This window comes from Mya arenaria, chromosome 7, assembly GCF_026914265.1.
Source record: "Mya arenaria isolate MELC-2E11 chromosome 7, ASM2691426v1".
Lineage (NCBI taxonomy): Eukaryota > Metazoa > Mollusca > Bivalvia > Myida > Myidae > Mya > Mya arenaria.
Window position 1 is genome coordinate 68,971,092 of NC_069128.1, and position 26,084 is coordinate 68,997,175.

The 26,084-nt window shown below is 35.2% G+C and overlaps 2 protein-coding genes across 4 annotated transcripts in view; one reads left to right on the forward strand and one right to left on the reverse strand.

Annotated features, from left to right (window-relative positions):
* LOC128239936 (netrin receptor DCC-like) overlaps positions 1–12,165 on the forward strand; it is a 29,462-nt gene extending 17,297 nt beyond the window's left edge. For both annotated transcript variants that reach the window (XM_052956391.1, XM_052956392.1), the window contains 10 exons: positions 1,257–1,404; positions 2,063–2,176; positions 3,070–3,267; positions 4,134–4,226; positions 5,335–5,527; positions 6,491–6,641; positions 8,260–8,404; positions 9,882–9,983; positions 11,073–11,267; positions 11,713–12,165. In XM_052956391.1, the coding sequence (XP_052812351.1) occupies positions 1,257–1,404; positions 2,063–2,176; positions 3,070–3,267; positions 4,134–4,226; positions 5,335–5,527; positions 6,491–6,641; positions 8,260–8,404; positions 9,882–9,983; positions 11,073–11,267; positions 11,713–11,807 (1,434 nt within the window). In that variant the 3' untranslated portion in view covers positions 11,808–12,165. The remainder of the gene's footprint in view (positions 1–1,256; positions 1,405–2,062; positions 2,177–3,069; positions 3,268–4,133; positions 4,227–5,334; positions 5,528–6,490; positions 6,642–8,259; positions 8,405–9,881; positions 9,984–11,072; positions 11,268–11,712) is intronic.
* A 5,893-nt stretch (positions 12,166–18,058) lies between these two features.
* Positions 18,059–26,084, reverse strand: part of LOC128241413 (corticotropin-releasing factor-binding protein-like) — a 45,225-nt gene continuing 37,199 nt past the window's right edge. The window contains exons 4-9 of one of the 2 annotated variants that reach the window (XM_052958331.1): positions 23,355–23,428; positions 21,960–22,099; positions 21,420–21,595; positions 20,369–20,477; positions 19,829–19,961; positions 18,059–18,522 (exon numbers count right to left, since the gene is read on the reverse strand). In XM_052958331.1, the coding sequence (XP_052814291.1) occupies positions 19,837–19,961; positions 20,369–20,477; positions 21,420–21,595; positions 21,960–22,099; positions 23,355–23,428 (624 nt within the window). In that variant the 3' untranslated portion in view covers positions 18,059–18,522; positions 19,829–19,836. Of the gene's footprint in view, positions 18,523–19,828; positions 19,962–20,368; positions 20,481–21,419; positions 21,596–21,959; positions 22,100–23,354; positions 23,429–26,084 lie in introns of both variants that reach the window. The other variant, XM_052958330.1, reaches the window with a different exon arrangement.

A 26,084-nucleotide genomic window follows, 5' to 3' on the forward strand; every position in this document is an offset into this window, starting at 1 on the left:
TAAGTGAGGTTTTGATATTCAAGATGGCGGCGAAACAATGACAAACTAGGACATTCGGCACCTGTTTTCGCCTGGTAAGTAGTAAAAAGTATATATTTCCAAAATATCATGACGCGCATTCGGCTCTTCAATTACCATGCCTCCCTCGGTTTTTTATTTCATGCCTCTTGGTTATGGAATAAAAAAGTTATTGAAGGAAAACCTTCGACCAGTCTGTTGTTTACAAATGTGGGAAGCGAGAATTTGATACTTTTAAGGACGTTTAAGCTCCAAAAACACAATGATTATGGTTGAATTAATTGATTTTCTGATACAGTCTATAACAGTCTATAACGTATCATCTTGATAAACATTGCCCGCATGAGCTTTGGAATGTAATAATAAATGTTTGGAAAAATGTGAGATTGGGTGGCCCTATCTGTTTTAAAACCCCAAGTGACTTGTTTGTTTCCACTGTCCATACAAAAGCGGTGACCCAACTATCTACCAAAGACGATATTATGATATTTGTTTAATGTTTGTTGTCTTGCAGCGTTGTGGCTTTGTTTGGCGATACGACTAGCATACAAAACATTTCTAACTAAACCAATCATATTCAAGCTTAAGTACTGGTTTTGGTTTTTAATTTATCCAAATTAACAATTTTAGTTTGGTTTTACAAAGCATAAAAATAGTTTGCCGTGATAATGATCCAATTTTCTTTTTATTAAAATCTCAGAATACATCAAAATAACAACATAACACATATTTATCAAAATAAAGCGTGCTAAGTGGCCCTGTTATAAAGGACTAAGAATTGGTCGGGAAATTGGGGCCAATTGTCCGTATGCACTCTAACATTAATACACACCAATCAAACTTACCAAAATATCCAAAACTCAATAACAAACATTATCGTACACAAAAGCGACGATGCTATGCATACCACAGAATTGTTATTATCAAACCTCTGGCCCTTATTTCTCGAAAGTTCTTAAGCTTAACAGGCTTAAGTAGCTTATTTCAATAATTAAAAACACATAGTTAAATAAGATTTTGATAAATCAAAAAAAGGTTTATTGTGATTATCATAATTATTATAAAACATAATTCCTATATAAAATATGAAAACTTTTAAAGAAGTTAATACTCAGCAAATGCTTGAAAAATAAAAATAGTGAGCTTAGCTTAATCCTGTTATAAGGGACTTAAAAAGTTTCGAGAAATTGGGGCTTGATGAAGAAGAATGGATACAAACGTCGTACGAATCTTTTCAGACAATGAAGATCTCCTGGACACCGCCGCTAGAAGTTCAACACGACCAGATACGCATGAGGGGGTATATGTTTCATCACAGGAAATACGGTAGCCTCGACGTGGAAGAAATGGCCATCGGGCGGATATTTACCAATATTTCTATCATAGGTAGACTGGTATATCTCTTATAAACATTGTTCATTTCAAGCGCATTGGTGATGTATAGTTTTGCCATCAAATTAATGCAAATGGCATTCAAGAGAAGTGACCTATAATTTGAAGATCCTTATTTTTATCCTTTTTTCTATTTGATGTGTTTAAGTTGTAAACACAAATCTCGAATTTGGTTCCGCGCGCTTCCGTTTCCACGCAATTTTGCCTCAGTTCTGACCATTCTATGGTTGCTAGATAGATTACCCACCCCTGACATTATGGGACACAGTATAACTGCCCTTTGATCGAAGTGTGCATTCCAAGCGACTAGCGTATTCCACATTGCAATGTTCCATCAACCATAATGCATGGTTTCATTTTCGCTATAACTGATATCGATAGTTTGAGTTTAAATTAAAACCTTGTATTTTTAAGAAGGGTTGTATTTCTTTAATAAGGCTCAACAACCTAACTTGCATTGAAATAAAATCGTAAATATTACTGATATGGAATGGTTTGCGCTTTATGGCACATTGAAGCAAAGAATGGTGACGTTAAACGTATCTACATGTTTTTGCTATCTATGTTTTTTTTGTAAAGATTGCAAGTTACAGTGTGCTTATTTAAAAAATCGACAAAAATAATCGATAAGAACAAACACATTTTGTCATAGGTCTGGAACCGGAACGAAAGTACGAAGTGAAGGTTGTTTCCTTGTCAGAGGACGGTCAACGGTCGGAGTCAGACTGGGTGTTGGCCAACACTTCCAGAGAGTCGTATATGAATGGTATGTATTGTATGTTAATGATAACAGCAGGGATCAAAAGACGGTTAATATTTTGGAAAGGGGACAACGACCAGAGTATTTGGTGTCAAACAAGTCCTAGAACTCTTACATATTGTGCGGTAGATATGTTTATTCTCGTTTCATACCTCATAGCTTGGTCGTGGCAAACGCTTATAGAGTCATACAGACGGTACAATCTTTAAGTTAAGAAATATAATTCAGTTATCAGAAACTAGATAGAACATCCAGAGAAGTTTACATGAAATATTATTTTAAAGACGATTCTAACGGTGGTGTGTTCCACCGAGCTCTCCCACAGAGCGTGGATATAAATCCATCACATTTGTTAATTTCTTCAAAAAATGGTGCGTCATGCCTTTCACCAATCTTCGAATATGTTCGGATCCCTAAAGCTTGCGTAATAATATAAAATTAATGTACTTTGAAAACTGTTCATTTTGTTAGTGTTTGTATTGTGTTAGCAGGCAACGACAAACTTAAATCAACATGTTGGAAAGTGTTAATTTATGATACGCTAAATGTATTGTTGTATTTGGCGTGTCACTTTTACGTTTAAAAGTGACTTGAAGTGATAAAAGATATTGGGACGTTATATGATAAACTGTTTCCGGTTACGTCCGGTCGTTTTATTTACAAAATGAGTGAGAAAGGTTACTGTAATGCATTTTTTTTAAATGAATTGAAATATGTTTAAACATTTCTAAAATGAAGATATGACCTATTGGTGTAAACATAAGTTATGAATTGCGTAATTGATGTCATTATCGGGGATATGAACTCAGTTGGGCTGGTCAAAGTACGCATGAAGACCTTCAGACTCCAGCGATTATGCGATTGTTTTCCACTCCTTTTCATATCAACATTGATTTCAGAAACCGTTCCCCCTCCCCCACCACAAAGTGTATTCCTACGCGCCGAGGACGATAACATTATCGTCTCCTGGCTAAAATCCGACCCCGAAGCCAACATCCTCGTGCGGGGGTACCTAATAGAGGTCTACCACAACAAGACGAAGAGCGAGGCCATGAAAGTTGGGCATAGCGAGAGTAGTGTGATACTGTATGAAGTAGGTAAGTCATGTGACCAGATATCTATGGAATGTCGTTATGCCCATCTCCTGTGAATGTGTTGATCTGAAACGCGATAACCGATAGTACGATAATGAAAACTCGAACTTTCTCGAAATTACGATGATGAAATCGCGTAATAAGGAAACTACGATGGTGAAATCGCGACAAGACAATGGTAAAAACACGATAGTTTATCGCATTTTCATCATCGCACTGTCTTTTTATCACGTTCTCGTTATCGCACTGTCGAGTTTTCACCATCGTAGTTTCGTGATTTCGCGTTTTCATCATCGTACTATCGAGTATCGCATTTCAGATCAACACATTTACAGGCTATGGCCCTAACGGCATTCCGTAGACATCAGCAAGGAGAAAATGAACGTAGAGGAATAGAAATGTCGGTTCAATTTTACCCGTTGTATGTCACGGTGAACTCATTCCATTAATCTTTTAAATTATACTATTTTTTCTGAAACAATCTTGTCAATTTGACATAATTTAGGATAACATGCTTGCAACCAAATGGGATTTAACAATGGATAATAAATAGCATGTATTGAGCTATTTTGATAAATATCTGTTTCATTAATTCTTTGAATACATATACACTTTATTTATTTTACAACGATTGTGAAGAAGGTTGGTTTCATATATGCTTTGTTACACCGTCGGTGACACAATGTTGCACGAGAGTGTGGTCTTGTGTTTGGGCGGCGGGGGAGGGTGGACCAGAGTACCCGGAGATCACTTGTCCAGTTTGGTGACCACAAACATTAACTCACATCCCCCAGGCCGGAATTCTAAGAAGCGAGAGCGCTAACCACTGCGATAGCCTTGAAACTTGTTTACATTGTGCGGTATTGCAGATATGGGCGTGTTGTACCAGATATCAGTGAAAGCATTCAACAACGTTGATTACAGCGTGGACCAATGGGAAGAGCTCTATATCCCGATTCAGTGTAAGCCATTTAATTGCATCGATGATAACATAATGTTCTCCTGTGTGTGTTTTGTTTATATTTGTTTGCAAGAACACACCAATTATATTTCGTTCTGATTTTAGCCCATAACATAAAGCAAAATAGAATGATTCAAATATTTTTGTTTTAATTTCGATTTAAAGAAAGTTGCGGGCGAAGGCGATATCATGTTGTTCTACATAATGAATCATTTACAATGATAATCCTGAATAAGTGTAGCTTTAAACTACCCCCTGTGTGTTATTTAGGAATATACCGCACGGAAATGTCCGTTAATGCCAACATAAATTAATCGCTAGATTTTCATCTAAAGAAATCTATAAATTGTGGCGGGGGTGACATTTTTTCCAAAGATGTCTGTTTCACCGTTGAATACATGTATATTCTTATTGCATAAGGGGCCATAAACATGTGTTTATAGAGAAACCACGAACACGAATGTAACTATTTCCTCTTTTACCTGTGAATGTTAAACATCGACACCGTAGGTATGAATAAACGCCGTTCCCGGACAGTACCGGACCGATACACTAATACAAACCCTTGTTCAACATATTTATGTCCTTAAAATGTAAGGGGCGGCGATTAAAAGAGAGGGCGGGCTGGGATAAAAATCTAGCAATTAATTAATAGTCGTCTAATATAACCATTTTAGTCTCCCGGGAGACTGAAAAAAACACCTCCCCTATGTGTTGTGTTCAATATAGATAAAACCGGATGTTACCGAATTGGCAAAAGTGAAGATAATGATCGAAAAATTAAAAATGTTAAGAGCCTTGTTCACGCCATTTTGTCAATAATTTTCCAATCGTTACTGCTCTTGAATTTAATTACACACACTGGCTATCTGCTGAATTTCTAGCAATATTTGAGACCACTGTTTCAGCTAACTAGTTTTCTATTTATATATTTGAGCATATCTTCAAATGCATCACGTCGTTAATGACGTTGTTAACTTAAATAAAGTTCTGCACACTCGGCTCATTGTCTGATAGTTTGAAATCTTGCGGTATTGTGCAAAAATAAAATATTGAAAAAACAGAATCTCGTGAAACTGAAACAATGCATAATAACTCCTCTGTTACAGATGTCTCTAAGGAATCTGTCCAGAACTTTACCGGTGTCGCCCTATCATCCACACAACTTCTCCTGCATTGGGAACCACCCGGTTCCGGGCTATATAACCGCTTCGTGTTGTCGTACACCTGGGCGGGGGACGATAAACCTGCTTTACCTGGTGGTGGAATAATTCCCCCTGAACGGAGCGAATATGTTGTTAGGTACGTGATTACTTTCCATTCGATATTTTAACTATTTGTTTTCGTCATTGGGCCAATTGTTCAGATGTTGACATTGCTGTTACTTTCCAAATCGTAACTGCCCTAGATCCGATTTCTCGAAAGTTTCTAAGCTTAACAGGTTAAAGTAGCTTATTTTAATAAGTCAAGACACATAATTAAATTGAATTTTGAACCATGATAAATGGGTTATTGTAATACTCGTAAAAATAAATTCTATCTACAGTAAAAAAATACTCTTAAGGAAGTAAGTATTAAGCACACTATTGAATAACAAAATAGTGAACTAATCTAAATCCTGTTATAAGGGACCTTGTAAGTTTCGAGAAATTAGGGCCTGGAAATTTAAGGGATATGCAGTATTTCTAACAAGATTGGAGGTGATTTATCTATACAATTTTTATTTAAATACATAAGCACGTCATTAACATTTTAATCTAGAAAACTTTACAACGATGTCGTAAATTCATTTCGCCAACATTAACAATGTTTTGAATTTTCGGCCCAATCTTAGATATGACCTATTTATTCCTGTCGCGATTATCTTTTGCTGCTCATCTAAAGATGCACTCTTACACCCAATTAAGATTAACCACAATTGAAAGTATTGTTTTAATATACAAAAACGGTTGAATGTATGTCAAAAGCAATGGTTTTATGAAGGATACCGAAATAAATTTGAAATAAAGGTGCAGAAAACACGGTCTTTCTACTTTTTGAGACAATTGTAGATCATTCAACAATCATTTAATATTTTTTTGTGATTTCAGCTATTAAATACACAGTTAGAATATTGATATAAGTAATTAAAATTTTCCATAAATGCATTGTTTAAAAAGTATTTAAATGTTAATCACTCAAAATGTATGTTTGTTATGCATGTTTAAGTATATATTTTGAATAAGAGTGTCATTTTAAAGTCTGTTTTCTCTTATTTTATTTCAGGTCTCTCAGACCATACACTGAGTACGTGTTCAGCATCACACCATACTTACGCCATCTTAAAGGCGTCTCGGCTGACGCTACTGTACGAACGTTGACGGATAAACCGTCAATGCCACCCCATAACGTTTCGCTAACCCCAATTAATTCATCGGTATGTATTTCAACTTTATTAACGCTAAATAATCCTTATCTGTTAAGAGTTGTTTGGTTCAAGAAATATATTACCTTATGTTCGAGTGCACACAAAAGTTATCAAGGTGTACAGGTTAAAATAAAAAACCAAATTTAATATCACACTGCAACGCTCGTTAAAGTGAAACTCTTATTCAAAATCAATACATAATACATGTATTACAAACATCAGTTTTGAATGCTAAACCTCTACTTCTTACTAAATAATTCAATTATGGAAAATATTAATTACTAAAAACCAGATTGTAACTGTGTATTTAATAGTAGAAAGCGCAAAAATATTAAATGATTGGTGAATGCTAAAAGATTTACTGTGATCTAGTATAGATTCTTAAGGAAGAAATACCGTGTTTTATGCACATTTCTTTCAAATTGAACTCGGTTTCCTTCATAAAAAACATTGTTTTCGACATTTATTCATCCTTAAAGGAATATTAAAACAATATTATTAATTGTGGTATATCTTATTTGAGAACAAGAGTGCATCTTTAAGAGTGAGACTATCTCTGAAAATGTTCACATAGATGAGACAGATCTGAATTATATGCACAATTGATAAATTGGATCAATTCTAATATATGTGTCGTAATCATGGTGAGCGATAATGAACATTACCACATTGAAGCCATGTCGATTCAACATGAACATTACTCTCCTAATAACTCAATACAAGGGTTAAAAAGCTGAAGAAGCCTTTTCTCCTACCTCAGATAAGTAGATCCAAATATTTGCCCATGCTGGAAATTCTCGGTAAACCTCATTTCCGCAAAAAACTACACTCGGGTAGGGATGAACCTATCTAAAAATAATACACCCTCGGCCATGGGGGTTACTTTTTGTCAATACACGATAATAAAGATAACATATTTCTTATGACACTTATAACAATTCAACGACTTACTTTGACGCTCGAACAAATCTAAAACGTAGTTGTGTGATGACACTCGTCGAGTGTCAATTTGGCTTTGGTCGCTTTGCCTTTAAACCAGCTCATTGTCCAATGTTTGCCGGCTCTGTTTGAGGTGTCAAGGAACTTTCCATTGTATTTTTAAATGTGCATACATGTCTTTCTTTCATGAACGAATAAGTAACTATTGGTGGAATATTTCCACATTCGTGATTAAATGAGCTGAAGGTTTACACAAATTAAGAAAAAGCCAAGTTGTCATACAAATAATACATAGATAAACGAGGCTAAACCCAACAAGCTCTAAATATGAGCCACTGAACGTTCTGGCCAGCACAGTTATGCCATGGAAACTACAGGGACAAGCCCAGATGTCGATCCTTCAAAAAATAACCATGCTTAAGCGCCCAAACGACAATGAACTAGAAACACAAACGTATCAACACAACATGCACACATGCAAACAACACCACGGAGAGACCACACACGCAACAAAATATATTTACCGATTGTATGATTGGATAACCGCGTTGGAACGTTAAGTTAACCACGAGGTCAATGCGAGGGGTGAAAGCGAAAAGGTTCGATCTTCTTCTTTATGCAATGCCACTTAGAACCTTTTCGCATTCACTCATCGACTTGAACACAAGCCATTATTTGTTCATTGCAGACCATCCATATTCATGGCAGTCCTCCATTAACGGGTAAAAACGGACCTATACTAGAATACAGGATATCGTACAGAAGTCAGAGAGCGAGGGATTCGTTCATCGTTCCTGCAGATGAAAACGAGACCTTGAATTATTACCTAACAGGTTGGACATTTCTTTCTATTTAAATCTATGGTCAGGTTAATCTGAGTCCTAAACGAAGTATATCAATCACTGACCTTTCCTAGTAACCCTTATATTTATGGGTATTATATGGTCTAAAATAAGTTAGTACCCGATTTCTCGAAACTTCTTAAGCATAACAGGCTTAAGTAGCTTATTTCAATTAGCTAAAATACGTACTTAAATAGCTTTTATGAAAGAAAACTGGTTTATTGTGATTATCATAAATTTAATTCTTATAAAAGTATATAAGTTCTTAAAAAAGTTAATATTACGCTAATTATTGAAAAAACAAAAAAGTGAGCCTAGCTTAATCCGGTTATAAAGGACTTAAGAAGTTTCGAGAAATTGGGCCCTGGCCTCAGTTTCACGAAACTACTTAAGTCGAATCTCAATCTCACCTCATTGTATCACATGGCATTAACATTTATTAAAAATTATATTATTTTTTAGAGATTTTTAAGCGCATTCTATCAAAAATATGTTGAAAAAAGCATTTGGTCGAATTCCATGGTAAATATATTCTACAGCCAAAATGTATTTGAGTACAACTCTGTATTCTTTATAGAATACTAAAGTATATTTATTTTTGCTCTAGAAATAATATTCTTTGAAAGATTGACAAAATATTTTTATCAATTGATTCTATGAGAAAAACGTTTTCAAAAAGAATCAAAATTTGCAAGATTTTGAAGAATATTATACTTTTATATGGTGAAATGAGTCGAGACTGAGTTTGAAATTTAAGTATTTTCGTGATATTGGGGCCAAATCACCCTTCAGTCAATATTGCTTCCACTGATGATCATCACGTCATACTCTCACAAACTGACAGTTTAGACCTTTTTATTATTTTGTCTAAGAATCTGCTCATTATGGCATCAATGCATTACTGCCGAAAATTTCCGTTTTCTTAAAGCTTTGTAATGCATTTAGCCATAAAACATCCATTTTCAAACGTAAATATGAAAAATGCGATCTGATCTTTTGGCAGCGGTCTTATATCACTGGTTCCCATACATTTACGCAAAAATTGGCTCAATCCAAGAAAAAAAATCAACACAATCAACCTGTGAGAAGACAGAGTACCGAGCGAGGAATCGTTGGTTTGACCTTCCCTACTGCAAATAACAATTCACTATGTTCAACGTGCATTGGCGTTTCTAACCAGTCGTTCCAAAAAATACTTTATTATCTGATTTCTCGTAATAATTATACAAGGAAAAACCACCGGGTCAATCCAAGTAGTCCAAAAATAAAAATAAAAAACCTATCAACACTGTTTAGAAGCACAATGCATGGGCCGTATCATCACTGAACTAGTGACACTAACACGTACAAACACGACAGCCAGACATACAAACACCACATACACGCAACATACGCATCAGAATTGATTTACAGATAAATGATGGGAGTACCACATTTTAAAGGTCACTTCTTATGTATTCAACTTCAGATTTGGAACCAGTCACGGTGTACGAGTTGCGAGTTCGGGCCTTAACGGTGAATGGGTCTGGCCCGTGGACGTTCTGGTTGCAAGCTAAGACGCTACAAAGAGGTAATGTACCAATGGTAGTTTTGATTGGTTGGGTGGTTGTATGGATGGATGGATGGATGGACAGAGGGATAGATGGATGGGTAGGTATGTGTGAGGAAGTGCAGTTTTTAACATAACTCTTTTTCAGTTATTGCACTTTTTTTTACTTTTACTTGTCCGCAAGCATACCTTGAAAACCAATCGATGGATTTTGATAAAACATCATAAAATATGTAAGCACATTGAGAAGAATTGCAAATTACAATAATAATAACTCGATTTTAGCTTATTGCAGAGTAATTACCTTTTGTTTCTTGTTCTTGTCCGGAGCATAACTTTTAAACTACTGGATAGGGTTGATTTAAAGTCCGTGTATTATTAAACACAATGAGAAGAAGTGCAATGTACAACAACCATAACTTTATCCTAACTTATTACAGAGTTATAGTCCTTTGTCATTTTTCCTTGTACGGAGCATAATTTGAAAACTGCCTGATGGAATTTAACTAAACTTCATACAATGGTAAAACACAATGATAAAAAGTGTTATGTATGGGATCCACAACTGATTTTATGGTTATTACAGAGTTACTGCCCCTGTCATTTTTCCTTGCCCGGAGCATAACTTGAAAAATAATGAATGTAATTTTATTTAACTTCATACAATGGTTATGCACAATGAGAGGAAGTCGAACCAAAACTCTATTTCAGCTTATTACAGAGTTATTGCCCTTTAGTACTTTTCCTTGTCCCGACCATAACTTGACAACTTATGGATGGACATTTATTAACCTTTATACAAAGGTAAAGCACAATCAGTGGAATTATAGTGTACAAGAAAAAACCTGACTCTACTTCAGCATTTGCTTCTGTTTTCTAAATACTTCATTGGTTTTAATTCTTCAACAAACATTGGTCAAGCATGGTGAATAGAAATGCAGTGTACAATAATCTCGGAGTTACGGCATCTTTCAAAATATAGTTTGCCATTCTTGTGTCCAGGATGGTTATACCCAATGCATCAAGTATGCTAACAACATTGCTGACATCAACCTCCGTGACTTTTTTTATGGAAACTTTATTAAATATATGTATTTGTTTGTGTTTCAGAACCAGTTATGCCTAAACCACCAAGAAATCTTACGACGTTGGTGACGTCACACTCCGTGACCTTGACCTGGTTGCCGCCGTTGCAACCACTCAGAGATATCACGGGTTATCTTGTGGGTCAAGGCAGATTTATACCGGAAGTCCTCAGAGTGAGCCTGACCAATCAGGATATCAGTTACACGTTTGAAAATCTAGGTAACTTTCAGTCTGTTGAAAAAATAACTACCTGTGGAAATGAGAATAATAAAATTGTGTTAATTCATGATCTGAACATTCTCGGTAATTACCATTGTCTTAACATAGTTTATTGACAATCTGTGGCGAATAGTGTGTGCTTGCATTACTAGTGTGTTTTTTTACCGAGCAAGTGTTTTGTTTTGTTTTAATTTGCCATTTATGACATATTTTAAGAGCAACTATTATTATTATCTGGACACAAACTACATGCCTTTATTCTCATTTAAGTCAACTGAGTTAACCATAATAATGTATTAACATTTAAAGATTGATTTTTACATCTATTAAGTGTAAACCCATACTGTGCCCCGTAAGATGTTTCGAGAATTAAACACCTCATTCTTTTATTTATGAACTATTGTTTAATTGGGATATGATTATGTATTGTTGTTTTTGTTTGCAGAACCAAGCAGTTCCTACATCCTGAGTGTTCGTACCTTCAATGACTTCGCCGAGAGCGCTGCCGAATTTAAAATAGTCACAACACTCGGTACATGATCGCAGCGACACTCTAATTGAAGATGTCGTCCCTGTGGCAAACGTGAACCTACGGTCGCAGCGATGTTCTAATGAATAAAGTGTGATTGTACTGACAGAAAGTGATTGCCCTTGTGATTAAAAATATTTACGTTATGTTATATGAGGCGATGCTTAAATGAGAACTTTTCTATTTAAGGAGTAACCATGGTTACTGCGGCCAGCAGTCGTGGACCATATTTGCTTCACCACAGCGGACTGATACTTGCCTAGGGATGTTTGTATCTAAAAGACATCTTGTATGTACCATGGAAACGTGACGCCGGTCATGTTTTAATTACAACTATGTGCAATGTATCAATATTTCTAGTACATGTATCTGCACTAAATAAATGAAATGTTTTGTTAGTTTCTGGTTTTAAATCAAAAGCGTATGCACGTCCCTTTCGTTATTTTGGTGTTTTCACTCTCCAGAATAAACTTGATTCACTAACAATCATCTACACACGAGCGCAGTGGAGCGAACGCCAGCGTTCGTCTGTTTCTTTAATGACAACAGGTGGCATGGCCTGATTTTATGTTCTATGTCTTTGGCGTTTACCCAGTGCCATTAAACCGGGTTTATGTTTAAACGTTTTGCTACTGAGCTTGTTTCTGTAGCTTTTCGCATTTATATTGACACTCATTTCAGCAAGAGTTGTGGGCTTTGTTATACACGTACGTATTGTCTCGGGCACCTGGGACCCAATTTCAACAACGTTACACTTATATACAATTTGGAGCGCTTTTTCTGAAAAACTACAATTAAAATGTCGTTTTATATCTTTTTTCGGCATGTAATAATAAGAAAGAATGTTTGTTTTAGTGTAAAATCGCAATATATTTCAACTCATGAGCACTAAAATTAATGGTTTCAATCGTTGCTGGGCCGCTCGTGAAATATAGCTTTCCGTTATCACCCGGTGGCGATATATATTACGATCTTACTCTGAAACAATCATCCTTTATTTATTGCCAGGGTAGAGATTGTGCTTTCAGTGAATAATTCCAAACTCCATACAGAGGTAACCTTTTTGTCGTGCAGTATTCACTGACACCACGCATACCACGTGATGGTTATCAAAATCACCTGGCGTCATTCATAACGTTTTGAAATTAAAACATCCATAACTTATCTTTGAACACAACGTTGTTTAAAAGAAACTTTATTAACGTAATTCATATATTGCATAAATACGTATAAAAATATTTTTTTGAAACAAAATATCTAGTCATTTTTGTACGTGGTGGCGGATATCAATCACTGCGTATATAAGATTGTGGTCATTCACCAATAATGTAATATATAGTGTGTTATTCCCATTCTTTACATTCTTTATCACACTAGTATGCGATAATTTGATTTGTCTTGTGAAGCAATCCAGGGAACCCAGAGACTTTGTCACGACAAACCAATGTGCAGCTCCAGCTTTCGTGACTAATTCTTTAGTTATAGTTATATGCTGTAAGGAAAATGACATTTCGAGTTTCTTAATATTTACACATTTATCGTGGGAAGAATGGTGATGTTTTAGTTTATCATTGGTTTATACCAGCTTGAGTTTATTGGCAATACCAGCAAATACATGCTTTTGGCCCAAATTAATATCAAAGTTCACATAGATGGCCACAAAAAAGAAAAGAAAATATATATATATATATATACAAACATATACTGATACAATCAAAAGGCTACTGTATGTAGCATTTAAACAAATCAAGAGACAGCGGCAGCAAGTACATCATCAACAATTCTTACAGTTTCAGACAATAACATACTGATTACTTCTACAGGCGTGGTGAAACATAGTATTACGTTATGTTACTCATTCCGTTACCATTTAAATATTAATGCATTTAACAGATAAGGCAAAGTACATTTCATTAATCTATGGGGTTTAAACGTAATCTGTACAGCAACAACTATCAGTGATAAATATATTAATGATCATACAAATCACACATAACATCATTCGGAACTCCTCGGCCATTTTTTTCAAAAACAACCTCGGACGTATGCAGGTACATCAGTTGAAGTAGTTCGTGAAATTTTAAATTAAATCATTAATTAAATGTAGTGTTTTAGAGTTGTATATATTGATCTAAGTTTAAATTGATTGCCATTGAATTGTATTATTGCAAACATAATAAATAATCCCAAGAGTAAAGTCACAAAGTTTAACTGCTAAATAAAATTACTACGCGATCTACTTGCAGCGGACTTAAACGTACCACTTTTTGAGTATGTAAACCGTCCAAATTCATCCGAGGTTGTTTTCGATAAAATGGCCGAGAAGCTCCGAATGACATAACATATTCAATTATGTAAGGAAACAGTTTGCTTAAGTAGAGCTCACGACATTGAATCGTTAATCTCCTATTTAAGGAACCTGAACCACAATTAAGTTAGCTCACTTATAACATTAATTTTATGCATGAAAGGGTAACGCTTGTTGATTATAATATGTAAAATAAATGAGCATATGGGCATCATATTTTAAAGAAATCTCAGTTTAACAATGTATATTTGCATTTCATTGAACTAAAATAGAGTATAAAAATAAATATATTCAAGGGTAAACAACTTGGTTGTTATAATATTTCCGGGTTTTTTTATCACACTTTCTTTTTCTGCGCACAAAAGTATTTTAAATGATATTGAAATAATATGTGGTTATTAGACATACACATTGCACATATTTGTGGGTCGGATGCCTTAAAGGTTAAGTTGGATTACCGTAAAGTGTTCTAGTTAATTACTAAAGTCCATCAAACGTAATCAGGATCATATATGCCTTTGTAAACGACCAAAGCTTTAAGTTTCATATAAAATAGTGTTTGAAGTTGCCTACTTAGTTATGTTATGTACTTGTGGTTGCGGTAAGCCTTTAAGTGCAATTTTCAACTTATTTTCTAAACAACAAGTAGTTGTAATAGACATTTTCGACATTTTTTACAAAAACGTTATACAAATTACGACCGATGAAGCGTTTGTCAACATCACATACGACAGGAATTCGATACTTATATGTACTTCCATTATTGACTCAATAGTCTCTTTCGCGTACACCGCCAGTACCCTCTCTATCACTGCGTATAGTTTTGTCTGGTAATGCACAATGCAGAATTGTGTGTGTTTGAATTATTTTTCTGCGTTTTAATTTAGGTAATTCAGCCTTAAAAGCTAAACTTTATTTGAAGAAAGTATAAATTAATATATTGCATATAAGAGTAATGGATATTCAAACTTTAAGTATTAAGAAATGCAATCAGTATTATATAGAAAAATGTTTATCAAATTGTCTTCTCACAAGCATTGAAGGTTTTGGAGAAAAACATTGACTTTATTAAATTGGCTTTATTATTGCAGGCATTGCCGAAATAGGACTATTATCTGGATCACTTCATTTTGCTGGAAGGGTTCAAGTGGTTATTGAACTTGGTCAGTACCCTTGAGTATACAGCTAGAGAGTTCCCATAGCTCATATTAAGCATACAACATCGCTTGTATTTCTGGGATTGGAAATATAATTTTTTGTCGGTCAGGATACTAAGTATGAGCCAGTAAGGAATTCCTTTTGGAGATGAAAATGTTATTAATTCAACGACGACTGTTGTTCTCAGACAGGAAATACATACGATCTCTTTGTTATTGAAATCTGGAATTTGATATCTAAACTAAATACTTCAAAACAGCAAGAAGGTTACTTTACGTCACTTACAAGCTTTGGTAGAATAGCTGAATTGTTTCCTCCAGTAGTAAAGTCAGATTGTTTATCATATTTTATGATGCTATGGCACCGCTTAATCGGCACCGTCATAGGTTTCGTTTGAAAAAGTATTTGAAGGGGGGTATCTAAGTTTGGTTGATGGTTTTTGAACACTATAACAGTGTTCATGGACATGTTTTGCTTATAGGGATGATATGCAGTTGTTCCCGGACAGTGCTGGGTTCCCAGGTTTGAATGCGAGTTGTCTCTCAAAAGGAAAATGGAGCTTGTTTTTTTTCTTGGCCAAAGTAATGAGCATCTTCTGGCGTGTTGACAGAAATCTCATTTTCCGGTTATATTTAATATTTTATATGCATTGGTGTCAGAGTTCGATATTAAGAGTATTTTTAATGAATATTGCTAACGTAGGGCTAATGTAAATGAACCGAAGTCATCAACATATAGGTGTTAAAAGCAGGTATTTCGCCCATTCGAATAACATATCATTCAATGTTTAGAGCAGCCCAAATTGCTTTTGCTATACCTTCTTTTTCCGGTGTTATTTCTCGGCGAAAGTACGCCCGATTTTGCTTGCCAGCGCCTGAAGCAGAGATATACCACTAGGAATTCCACACCCATAGAGGAATGCTAAGCTCTTCAGAACCCTTACTGACGACAATTAGTTTTCAAAACCAACGATTGGCAAGATGCAAAAAATGTTTAAATTGATTTTAAGTTATTGGGGGGTCTCAAGCAAACCGATAAAGTTGCCTGTTACATTGGATTTGTGAGACAGCATTCTGTGTTTAAGATTTTAGCAATATGCATTCAGCAAAATGAATCCGAATTTTGTTTGACCCTTTTCACACTCGTTTTTTTTAGTTGCTGAAACCAAAACTGAATGGTTAAGGCTGGCGAGCTGTGTTAGAAATATTTGTCCGGTTGCGGCCCAGCAAAATTTCATTATCAAAGGATCACATTTTCAAGGCGCATTGTATTACTTTCAAACAGTTCGGGAGTCAGTTTCTTTTTACACTAATGTCAAACTGTAAAAAATGGGGTGTACCTAAGCGCACTGGTTAACAAAATAGTTATTGGTAGTATCAAGTGTACAGTTGTGTATTGCCAAAGAGGAGAGCGAACATAGTTAAAACAGGTCTTGAATTGTTGTTACATGATACATATTCTTTATTGAATGATCGGAGGTTTGGGCAAAGCGCGAACCTTGACATATAGCAGCCGAGACTTGCTACAGCATAAATGTAGTTCATTAATTTTGGCGATGGACGCCCACTCTTTCACTATTCGGTATGCAGCTTCGTGCCGAGATCAGAACAATGTTTGATTTGGTGCCATACAATTTATATAATGCAACCATATTTTTCGTGGCCGTGTTGACACATTTTATTATTATTATTAATTTAATGTGCAACAACATTTAGGGCTAGCTTCTATATTTAACAGTGATAGACGTACTTGATCTGATAAGAAAAAAAAATGACTAACCGTGAAAATGACAAAATCTGTGGTGATTTCGAGAACATTGCACATAAAAAGTACATGAACCATTTTAGGAGGTCGCGCCAATATATATATATAATATATATGCCAAACTTAGGTAAAAAGGACTTTGTACTACGACGTATGTTCTTTGTTTAATTTATATTGTACTTTACCTTTCAAGTATGTTTTATTGTTGGGTCAGGCTCTTGCTCAACATCAGGCCCTTTCCATTTCATATGCTTGATATATTTCATAGCCGGACTTCTCACGACTTTTCCGGATAGTTGTTGAATTTCAGTATCAAAATAAATGTTTCATGTTTCTTTTGATCATTTTTTCAAACGGTATGGAGAAACTTGGTGAAACTTGTTACAGAGCCTAACCAAAACATTAAATCAATTGCGGCGAAATTGGTTCTATGTTAGGCGTCATTTATCGATAAGGTTTTTAGCCTTGGTTATGTGTCCCGTATACATTATGTATTTTACAGTTTTAAGTTCGGTTATTAAGTTCGTTGTGCTTTATGCAAATGTATTTGACGCTTTCTTGAAGATTTTAATTAATGAAATCTGCTCTCAATGGGGCTTCTTTGTAAAGTGAGTTTCGATGTTTTCCTTTTCTTTCTGGTAGGCATGTTTCGAAATCGTTACCTGATGCTTAACATATAATCAATTCGAATTCTGGTATTACTTCTTTTTCGACCGCAATTGTCGTGATGTAGATACCAGTTACTGAGTAACATATTTGAACTGGGTACACGCTTCAAGCATAATACTAAGGTTATCCACTTCAATCTCACAAAGACGACCCTGGTCCAAATCTCTGTGCCTAGGCGCAGACGCATGCGCATTATCCGGTCACAAAGCCCTGTCATGTACGTTTTCTGCGGGTTCTCCAGTTACCCAACAAATCAAGACCACAATTTCGTGCCACATCGTGTCGACGAGAGTATTAAGTACAAGTGTATATAAATTTCGACATATTCGTTGTTAAATAAGTAAAGAATAAACTGACACAATAGATTTCGTTAAGATTTATGTTTCCTTCATGTTTTCCAATCACATCTCATATGAAAACACTAACAATCCAAATGAAAGGAAGTTAAGGTAGCCGGCCCACAAATAGGTGCATTTTGGTTGCTTAGTGACCACGTTTTACTTTGGTATCGTTTGAAATGGTTGTGTGAAGAAATTTTTTAAACATTTACCAAAAGCATTATCACCAACAAAGGAATTTTAGGCCTTTAAGACCTGCATAAGGGCTAAATTGAATGGAACTAATAGAAAGAACTAGTTCATTTGTGGGTCGGATAGCTTTAATTAGGAATATATTTATATTGAATGTATGGATTTGTTGAATTTGTTATGTTCTTTTACATAGTCTTTGGTTGATGTCTAGGTTGATGATGTATTTGTTAGGCATAGTCTTTGAGAGTTTGGGGGTCTACAGGGAAATATGCCGTGATAGTAGAACATCGCGCATTCCTGAAATGAAAAAAACAACAACACATATGACATAATAGTTTACCGCACCAAGTTACCTGATGACTAATCCCAGACTACATCAATATAAAGAAAAAACATGGACCCAAGCACAACTATTGAATATTTGGAAAAAATAAATTATTATACATAGAATCCAACTTCAACTTAAAATTTATCTATACAACGTTCGGGTCATCAAAGTATTTGTGAAACTGTAAACAGGAAATGACGTATTGACCAGGAAGTGAGGTCATCGTGATATGCCGTCAACGCAATAAATCAATGTTGTACTAACTCAAGTGATCTTTTGAAAGATCAAATCATTTTAAAATGGGAAAAATAGCCTAGGATTGTCAGTTATGGAAGAAAGTATCTACTTTCATTGACTGTCCGAAATGGAGGACATTACACATTAGGTGGTGTGTCAGCTTATTTATACTCGCACTCGGACCTTGCCCATTCGGCGAGTGCTCCATTAAGAGTGTTTGTCATTTTCGTTTTTTTTAGAACATAGTGCCCAGACAGAATGCAACCCAGGTTAGAGCTACCCTGATTCTTTAACCTGCACCAGTGTATAGCACTGTCACACGGGACCCACATTTAACGTCCCTTCCGGAAGACGATTATTATTGTTTTAGTGATGCGACGGGGAATCGAACCTGCGACATCTGGATTGATAGTCAAGTGTGTAACCACTAGACCACGGATCCGCCACAATTATTCATTATGAGAGATAGTCTCTTTATATATGGCTCCTGTAGTACGGCGTGTATAACGGCTGTCATTCTCACGTCAACATGATAAAAACATACCATTCTGCTCCTCGGCCATTTTTTTTTATCGAAAACAACCTCGGATGTATGCCGGTACATCAGTTGAAGTAGTTCGTAAATTTTTTAATTATATCATTTATTAAATGTAGTGTTTTAGAGTTGTAGTATTTATTGATCTAAGTTTAAATTGATTGCCAGTAAAGTGTATTATTGCAAACATAATTAAGATTCCCAAGAGTTAAGTCATAAAAATTAACTGCTATATAAAATTACTGGCAATCTACTTGCAGCGGACTTAAACGTACCACTTGAATGTGTAAATCGTCCAAATACATCCGAGGTTGTTTTCGATAAAAAAATTGGACTATGAGTTCCGTATGAAAACAATCATGCATTACACATGGGACTGAATTAAATATTCACCGTAGAGTTTACTTAATTTGAAGAGTTAGAGAATTCTGATTGAGTTCTTGGGCAAATTATGATGTATATACATACGTCAACTTATCACACGGACATAATTATGACGTCACCTTGTGGTTTAGCACGTGGTCAGAGCTGTCTCGTGAGGTGGTGTGTACATGAAGGTGACGGTATTGTGGAATTCCCCGCTGGAAACCATTCGGACAACACTGTGTGGGCAGCCAAGAACGAACTTCGCCTTATCTGAAATTCATATTACGAATTTAGCCAATTTTTAAAAAGGGCAGGGTGATTCAGAAAAGGGACAGTGTGTAAATGGTAAAAAGGGGCACATTGTAATGGGCATTTAATGCTATGAATGCAGCAGGTACCCACGCCTTTCTCCATGCCTTTCTCCATGAAGGGGCGGAAGTGTGTGAGCAAATATGACAGGGTGTAGCATCCAACACCAATACATTTTGATTCATTATTCTACAAATCAATATTGAATCATTACCCTCGTTGGAGTAAATTCCACAAAAGAATCCCCTGGTCCGCATAATGGTCGTGTCGAGTCCGTAACCGGTGGGTATATACTATTCAATTGACGTACCCTGAACACAAATACATTGGATTACAGTATGCTACATAGATATATAAATTTTCATTACCCTCGTTGGAGTCCATCCCACAAAGGATTCCCCTGGTCCTCATAATGGTCGTGTCGAGTCCGTTACCGTTGAGAATCTGGATGTAATCTCCTCCGGCGAAATTCATACACTGCTGTGGAAATGAAATGTTATACACGGGTAAGGATAGAGGGATAAGCAGTGACAGACGCTCACACAAGCGGAGAAGCAAAACAATTTGCAACGTCGATATGCAGTTAGATCAGTCCTGTTAAAATGAAATGGGGTGTTCGTGTAAGGATATAGAGGATTTAACAGGGTCACACTCACACACAGTACATAAATCATAAGTATATCTGATGGAATCAAAGTAAAAATCTTCTGCGGAAATGAACTGTTTTATTCAAGTGGGGATGGCGTTATATACATTAAAAGACTCGTACAAGGATATAAGTATATTAGATAGAATTCATATTTTAAAGAGATGTTTATTACAAATACATTTCAAGAAATAAGATATTTGAACAGATGTTCAGTACCATTATTTTCAAGAAACGAAGGATATATGCATTGCTTAATAGCTAATAAAGACATGTGTCAACTATTTGGAAAGGACGGAGAATGCATAAGTAGAAGTACAACACGAGAATAAGCATGTAGTTACAATGTGATAGGAATAAGGAAATGATAGGCCGGGCCATAAGCGCGAGAGGTGAGTCAAATGTGATCAAACATTGTGCTAGGCGTAAAAATTAAACATAAAACCTGTTGTTGTTTAAGATTTAGGCAAACGAGATTCAAAGGATGGAAAGGCTAGGGAACTTTTATGTGTATAAGCAACATTCCACAACATGACAACGAAGTTGGTATTATTGGTGTATGTATAGAGCAATTATATGTAAATATTATACGGAAACGGGTTACACAAATATGACATTGGAACATTGAAAAGCAGTCAACGTAAATAAAAATGAATAGCTTTATATTATACGCGTTCGGTTAATTACTTTACATATTGGCAATCAGCAAGCAATGACCTTCCAAATGATACGTAATGCTGCCCTGTTTTAACAAAGCTGCTTTTATCACCCACCTGATCCGTTATCCCCACTTCTGCCTCAACGACGCTGTTATCTGACGTCACACCGACGTCGACGTTAACCAGATTGATTTGTTCGGGGAAGATTATTGACACGGTACAGTTACGTCTCTGTCCGTAGTTCTTCATTGTGAGCACGCCTTCCTCGAACATCCCGACCGCGTTGCAAGCTTGAGTGATAATAATTATGTAAATATTTTAGTGCCAATAACCTGGTCAGATACACAGTACGAGCTCAGTACGAGTTGGTTTTCAGTCGAAATTTTGCGAAATCGCCATACGGACATTCACCCTTGCTAGCATAGTAAATGACTCGGGGTGAAATATGTACACACAGAGAAAAACAATCCCTGTACCCATCGGTTGCGGAAACATCTATGTTTAAATTACTTTAGTAACATTGTCCTCGCGAACCACATTATTTAGTCTACGGACAATCCGAAACCACTTCTAGAAAGGCAAATCTATATTTCCTACTACATATTTCCCCAACTGTCCACTAAAAAAAAATACATATGATTAAAATAAGATTACGTTGTGGGTTATGTTTAAAGTCGACGGTGATCTTGAATCCTTCGCCTACTTCCGGAACCTTGTAGTGAAGCATGGCCACATTCTGTGAGGATACGAACACTTTCTTGGGGATGCCCTGTTCTGAACAGAACATTTGGTATCTGAAACATTAAAAACACACAGTTTAACCCTGCAGTAAACCCTGTTTCACCGACTACCCAAGGCGGTCGCCACAACATTTGTTAATAAATATATTTCGATGCGTGTGGAAGGTCTGTGGTGTTTCTGTCTGTGCTGTGTATGTTATAAACTTATGACTCTTGTTAGTTTTTGATGGACCTCTAACCAGGACCATCCTTTACGTCTTTGGATTGCCCCTGTTAATTTCATTGTACTATTTTATTTAATTAATAAATATGAGTTCGTGTTTTGATGGGGAGAAATTCATTTTAAATTTGGATTTTAATAAAATAGTTCCAGATTTTGGGATTAAATTTTAATTGTTATAGGGTTTAAATTCTGCCATTTGATTTATCGACCGTTTACTAACAAAACGGTGTGTTCTTGTGTTGTTGTGTTGTTTCGATGACCTACGATAATGTTTTATTAAAAATTATTTTTATGTAAAACCCAGCATGTTTAAATTAACTCAACTAGTTAGAAGTTATAACAAAACAACTACTGTAAATTTATGTAAAATTTTGGTACAGGCAAATAATAAAAAAAAACTATTAATCAATGATATTGTTTAAGCTGTAAACGTATAATCACTGTTGTAACCACTGACCATCTGCATTTCCATAATTATGTATCTCATTAACAGATAAACAGCTTCTTATATCTATTATCATTCACAATATTGTTATACATGAACATTCTCCATATTTCTTAAGCTAATCTTCAATTGTTATTGATATTAGCTACCTTGTAACGATGATCTCATGCATGAGCATTGTGTTTACTTGTATATATTTGTTTGACGAGATGCTTTGTTGCATAAGTCGAAATAAATTTCTGTTCTGTTCTTGTATGTGAAAACGAGGTCAACCATTATTCATGTGATGTCAAACGGTATACGTTTGACAATCCAAGCAAACAATAGTAATGACTCTCCCAGAATGTACATTGTATTTTGGTTGTGTCGACTGTTCGTTATCTCGAGTTTTTCCCGAGGTCCCGAAGAATACGATTTAATGGGTTTCGACTGTTTAATCAACATACGAGCCCACAGTCATCAAACTGGTATTCCAAAAAGTCAAATCAGAGATTAATAAAAATGATTTACGAAATAGATAGATTTGATTGGTGTTAAGAGGTAAAATAAACTAATGTGAAAGTGGCCACTAATATTGAATTAATTTTAGATGCTTTTTTTCATTTGCGCAAGAATACATAAATAAGATGAACTTTGTTTACCTCTCTGGAAATGGTACAGGATGATCTATTTCGCTTGGAAATAGTTCTTGCGATAACTCCCATCCGTCAAAGAACTGCAATATAGACAATAGTAACTATTTATAAATTGTACGGAATGACCTATTTCGCTTGGAAATAGTTTTTGCGATAACTTCTATGCATCGTTACACACACAGATCAATTAATTAAACAGTGAACCATATTTTCTATGTGTTTTCTCATAAAAGAATTGATTATGCACGTTTGTGAATATGTTTTGTAAAAAAAAGTGTAACACTGGAATATCCGACACAAAAATGAACTGAAATAAACGAAATGATTTCAATTCATAAATTGTATGGGATGGCACATTTTCCGCTTTGAAACGCTAACTTTTATGCATCGTAAAATTGTTATATAAACAATACAGAATGATTAATTTCTCATGGACATAGTTCTTGCGATAACTCCATTCCACCAAAGAATTGTGATATAAAAAACGGGGTGATAATTGTGCTCGGAAATACTTCTTGCTGTTACTCCAATTAATCAAATCTATAATAAAAATAAAAATGCCACAGTAAAAGCATTTATAGAATAAGCGGTAACACGGCAGCTGTTGCTGTAGTCCAATGTTTCAATTTCTACCCAATATTGAAATCCGTAGCGGATTATAAGTATCTTCCATAGCCGCTCGTGTAAGATAGGTTCATCCCGACCCTCGCGCAGGGTGTTTTGCGGAAGCGAGGTTTACCGAGTTTCCGCAAAACACCCTGCGCGAGGGTCGGGATGAACCTATCTTACACGAGCGGCTATGGTAGATGCTTTTTCTCCCACCTCAGTTAAACAAAATTAAGTAAAAAAGAATTTTTTGCCGGAACTCTTTTGTGAAAATAATTGCGTATGGATATGCGATAATTCGTGGTTGTCATGTATATGTGCGCAGTGATTCTTATTATGTTAATAGTCAAATCGGTAAATAGTTCTAAGGAGAGTGAAGCATTATTTCTTGAATAATGCGTGAAAACTGTTTTATGGTGACATTTGAAGCGAGAAATAATTGATTAGCGTTCTAAATATTGCCACAAGACAAAGTCTCCATGATGCTACAGACGACAGTCTTCAACAAGGGAGGTAATTACAATGTGGTGACCATTAAAGGGGAGTTCCATACGGGCAAGATAAGAATTTCTAGCATGGTTAAATTATTGGATCTTCTTACCTGAGGTGGGAGAAATAGTCATCCCTCTAATCCCCCACCACACCACACACACACACACACACACACACACCACCTTCTCCGCACTAATTTTAACTTTTAGGGTCAAATGGTGGAAAACTATGCGAATATATCGTGTTATATAAATATATTAAATCCATATCGATGTACATGTTGCGTGCTTACAAACAATAATTATTAATTATATAAGGTATTTTCTTATAGTTTATTATTCTCTCGCTTTATAGTGCAACCATTTTATGAACATTAATCAAAGAACTTTTGTTAATTCATATATGTTCCAATTGAAGACAGTTAATGCATGAACTCACTTTTAAATTAAACAGGGCAGGAATACATGATCAAATTACTACGCCGCCATTTATTGAATGAAAATGTGAAAGGTCAAACGTGTAATAAAGAATGAAGATCACGCTAGATTGTTAACAAATTTAAAGGCTCGAGTGCATAAAAAAATGATCAGTTTATCTGTTCATTGTTGTGTGAACTTATTTCAAAATGAATTTGAATACTGATAACATATAATATAATGTAAAATTAATTCCGAAAAAATGATGTTATTGCAAATTGATTTTCTTCATTTCAATTGAAATCGGACGTGAAACAGCATGATTTGTAATTTCCTTGTGCGACAAATTCTTATTTTCAATATTTCTTTTTTTTAATATTTTCTTCGTATCTTTTTTCTACTAATAAAACCATTCCAAATTATACCAAATTAATATGTGGTCACCAGACATAAAAAAATCACATATTTGTTCAGCGGGCAAATACAGTTCACAGTTCAATGGAGGAGAAAACACTTTTCTAAAGTTCAAGCAATTTATAGGAGTTTACCAACTGCTCCTATATGAATTGCCTTTGTCTGCTGTATCCTAGTATTCTTGATTTCAATAGTTTCTTTGTGTAAATGGAAATAATTGCCTGATTTAAAAAACCACTTCTGCTGGTGGAATAATGCTGGTAAAGATAATTACACTTTAGCTAAAGGAAACGTAATTGGTTCTCATTATATGGCAGATAAAAATAAGCTAAAAAGGTTATAAATTTTACATGCAAGATATTGAGGCATACTTGTGAAAACAATTGAACTCTCATATTTAATGAGAACTATATAAGTTGTTAAGTAGTTAAAGATGCACACTTATTTACCAGAATTAATACAATTGTTTTAATATACCAAAAAGAATGAATGCATGTCGAAAAACAATTATTCTTTTGAAGGATACGTATTTTAATTTTAAAGCGAGGTACAGAAAACACGGTATTTCTAGGTTATGAGACGATAGTAGATCACAGTAAATCCTTTAGCACTCACAATTCTTTTAACGTTTTTGAGTGATCATCAATCAACAACACGGTTATAATCTTAATAGTTTCCATAAATGCATATTTTAGTAAGTAGTTAAAGGTTTATCACTCAAAATGTATGTTTGTTATACACGTGTATGTATTGATTTTGAATAAGAGTGTCACTTGAACATTAACTTTGCGAATTCTACAATTTATAA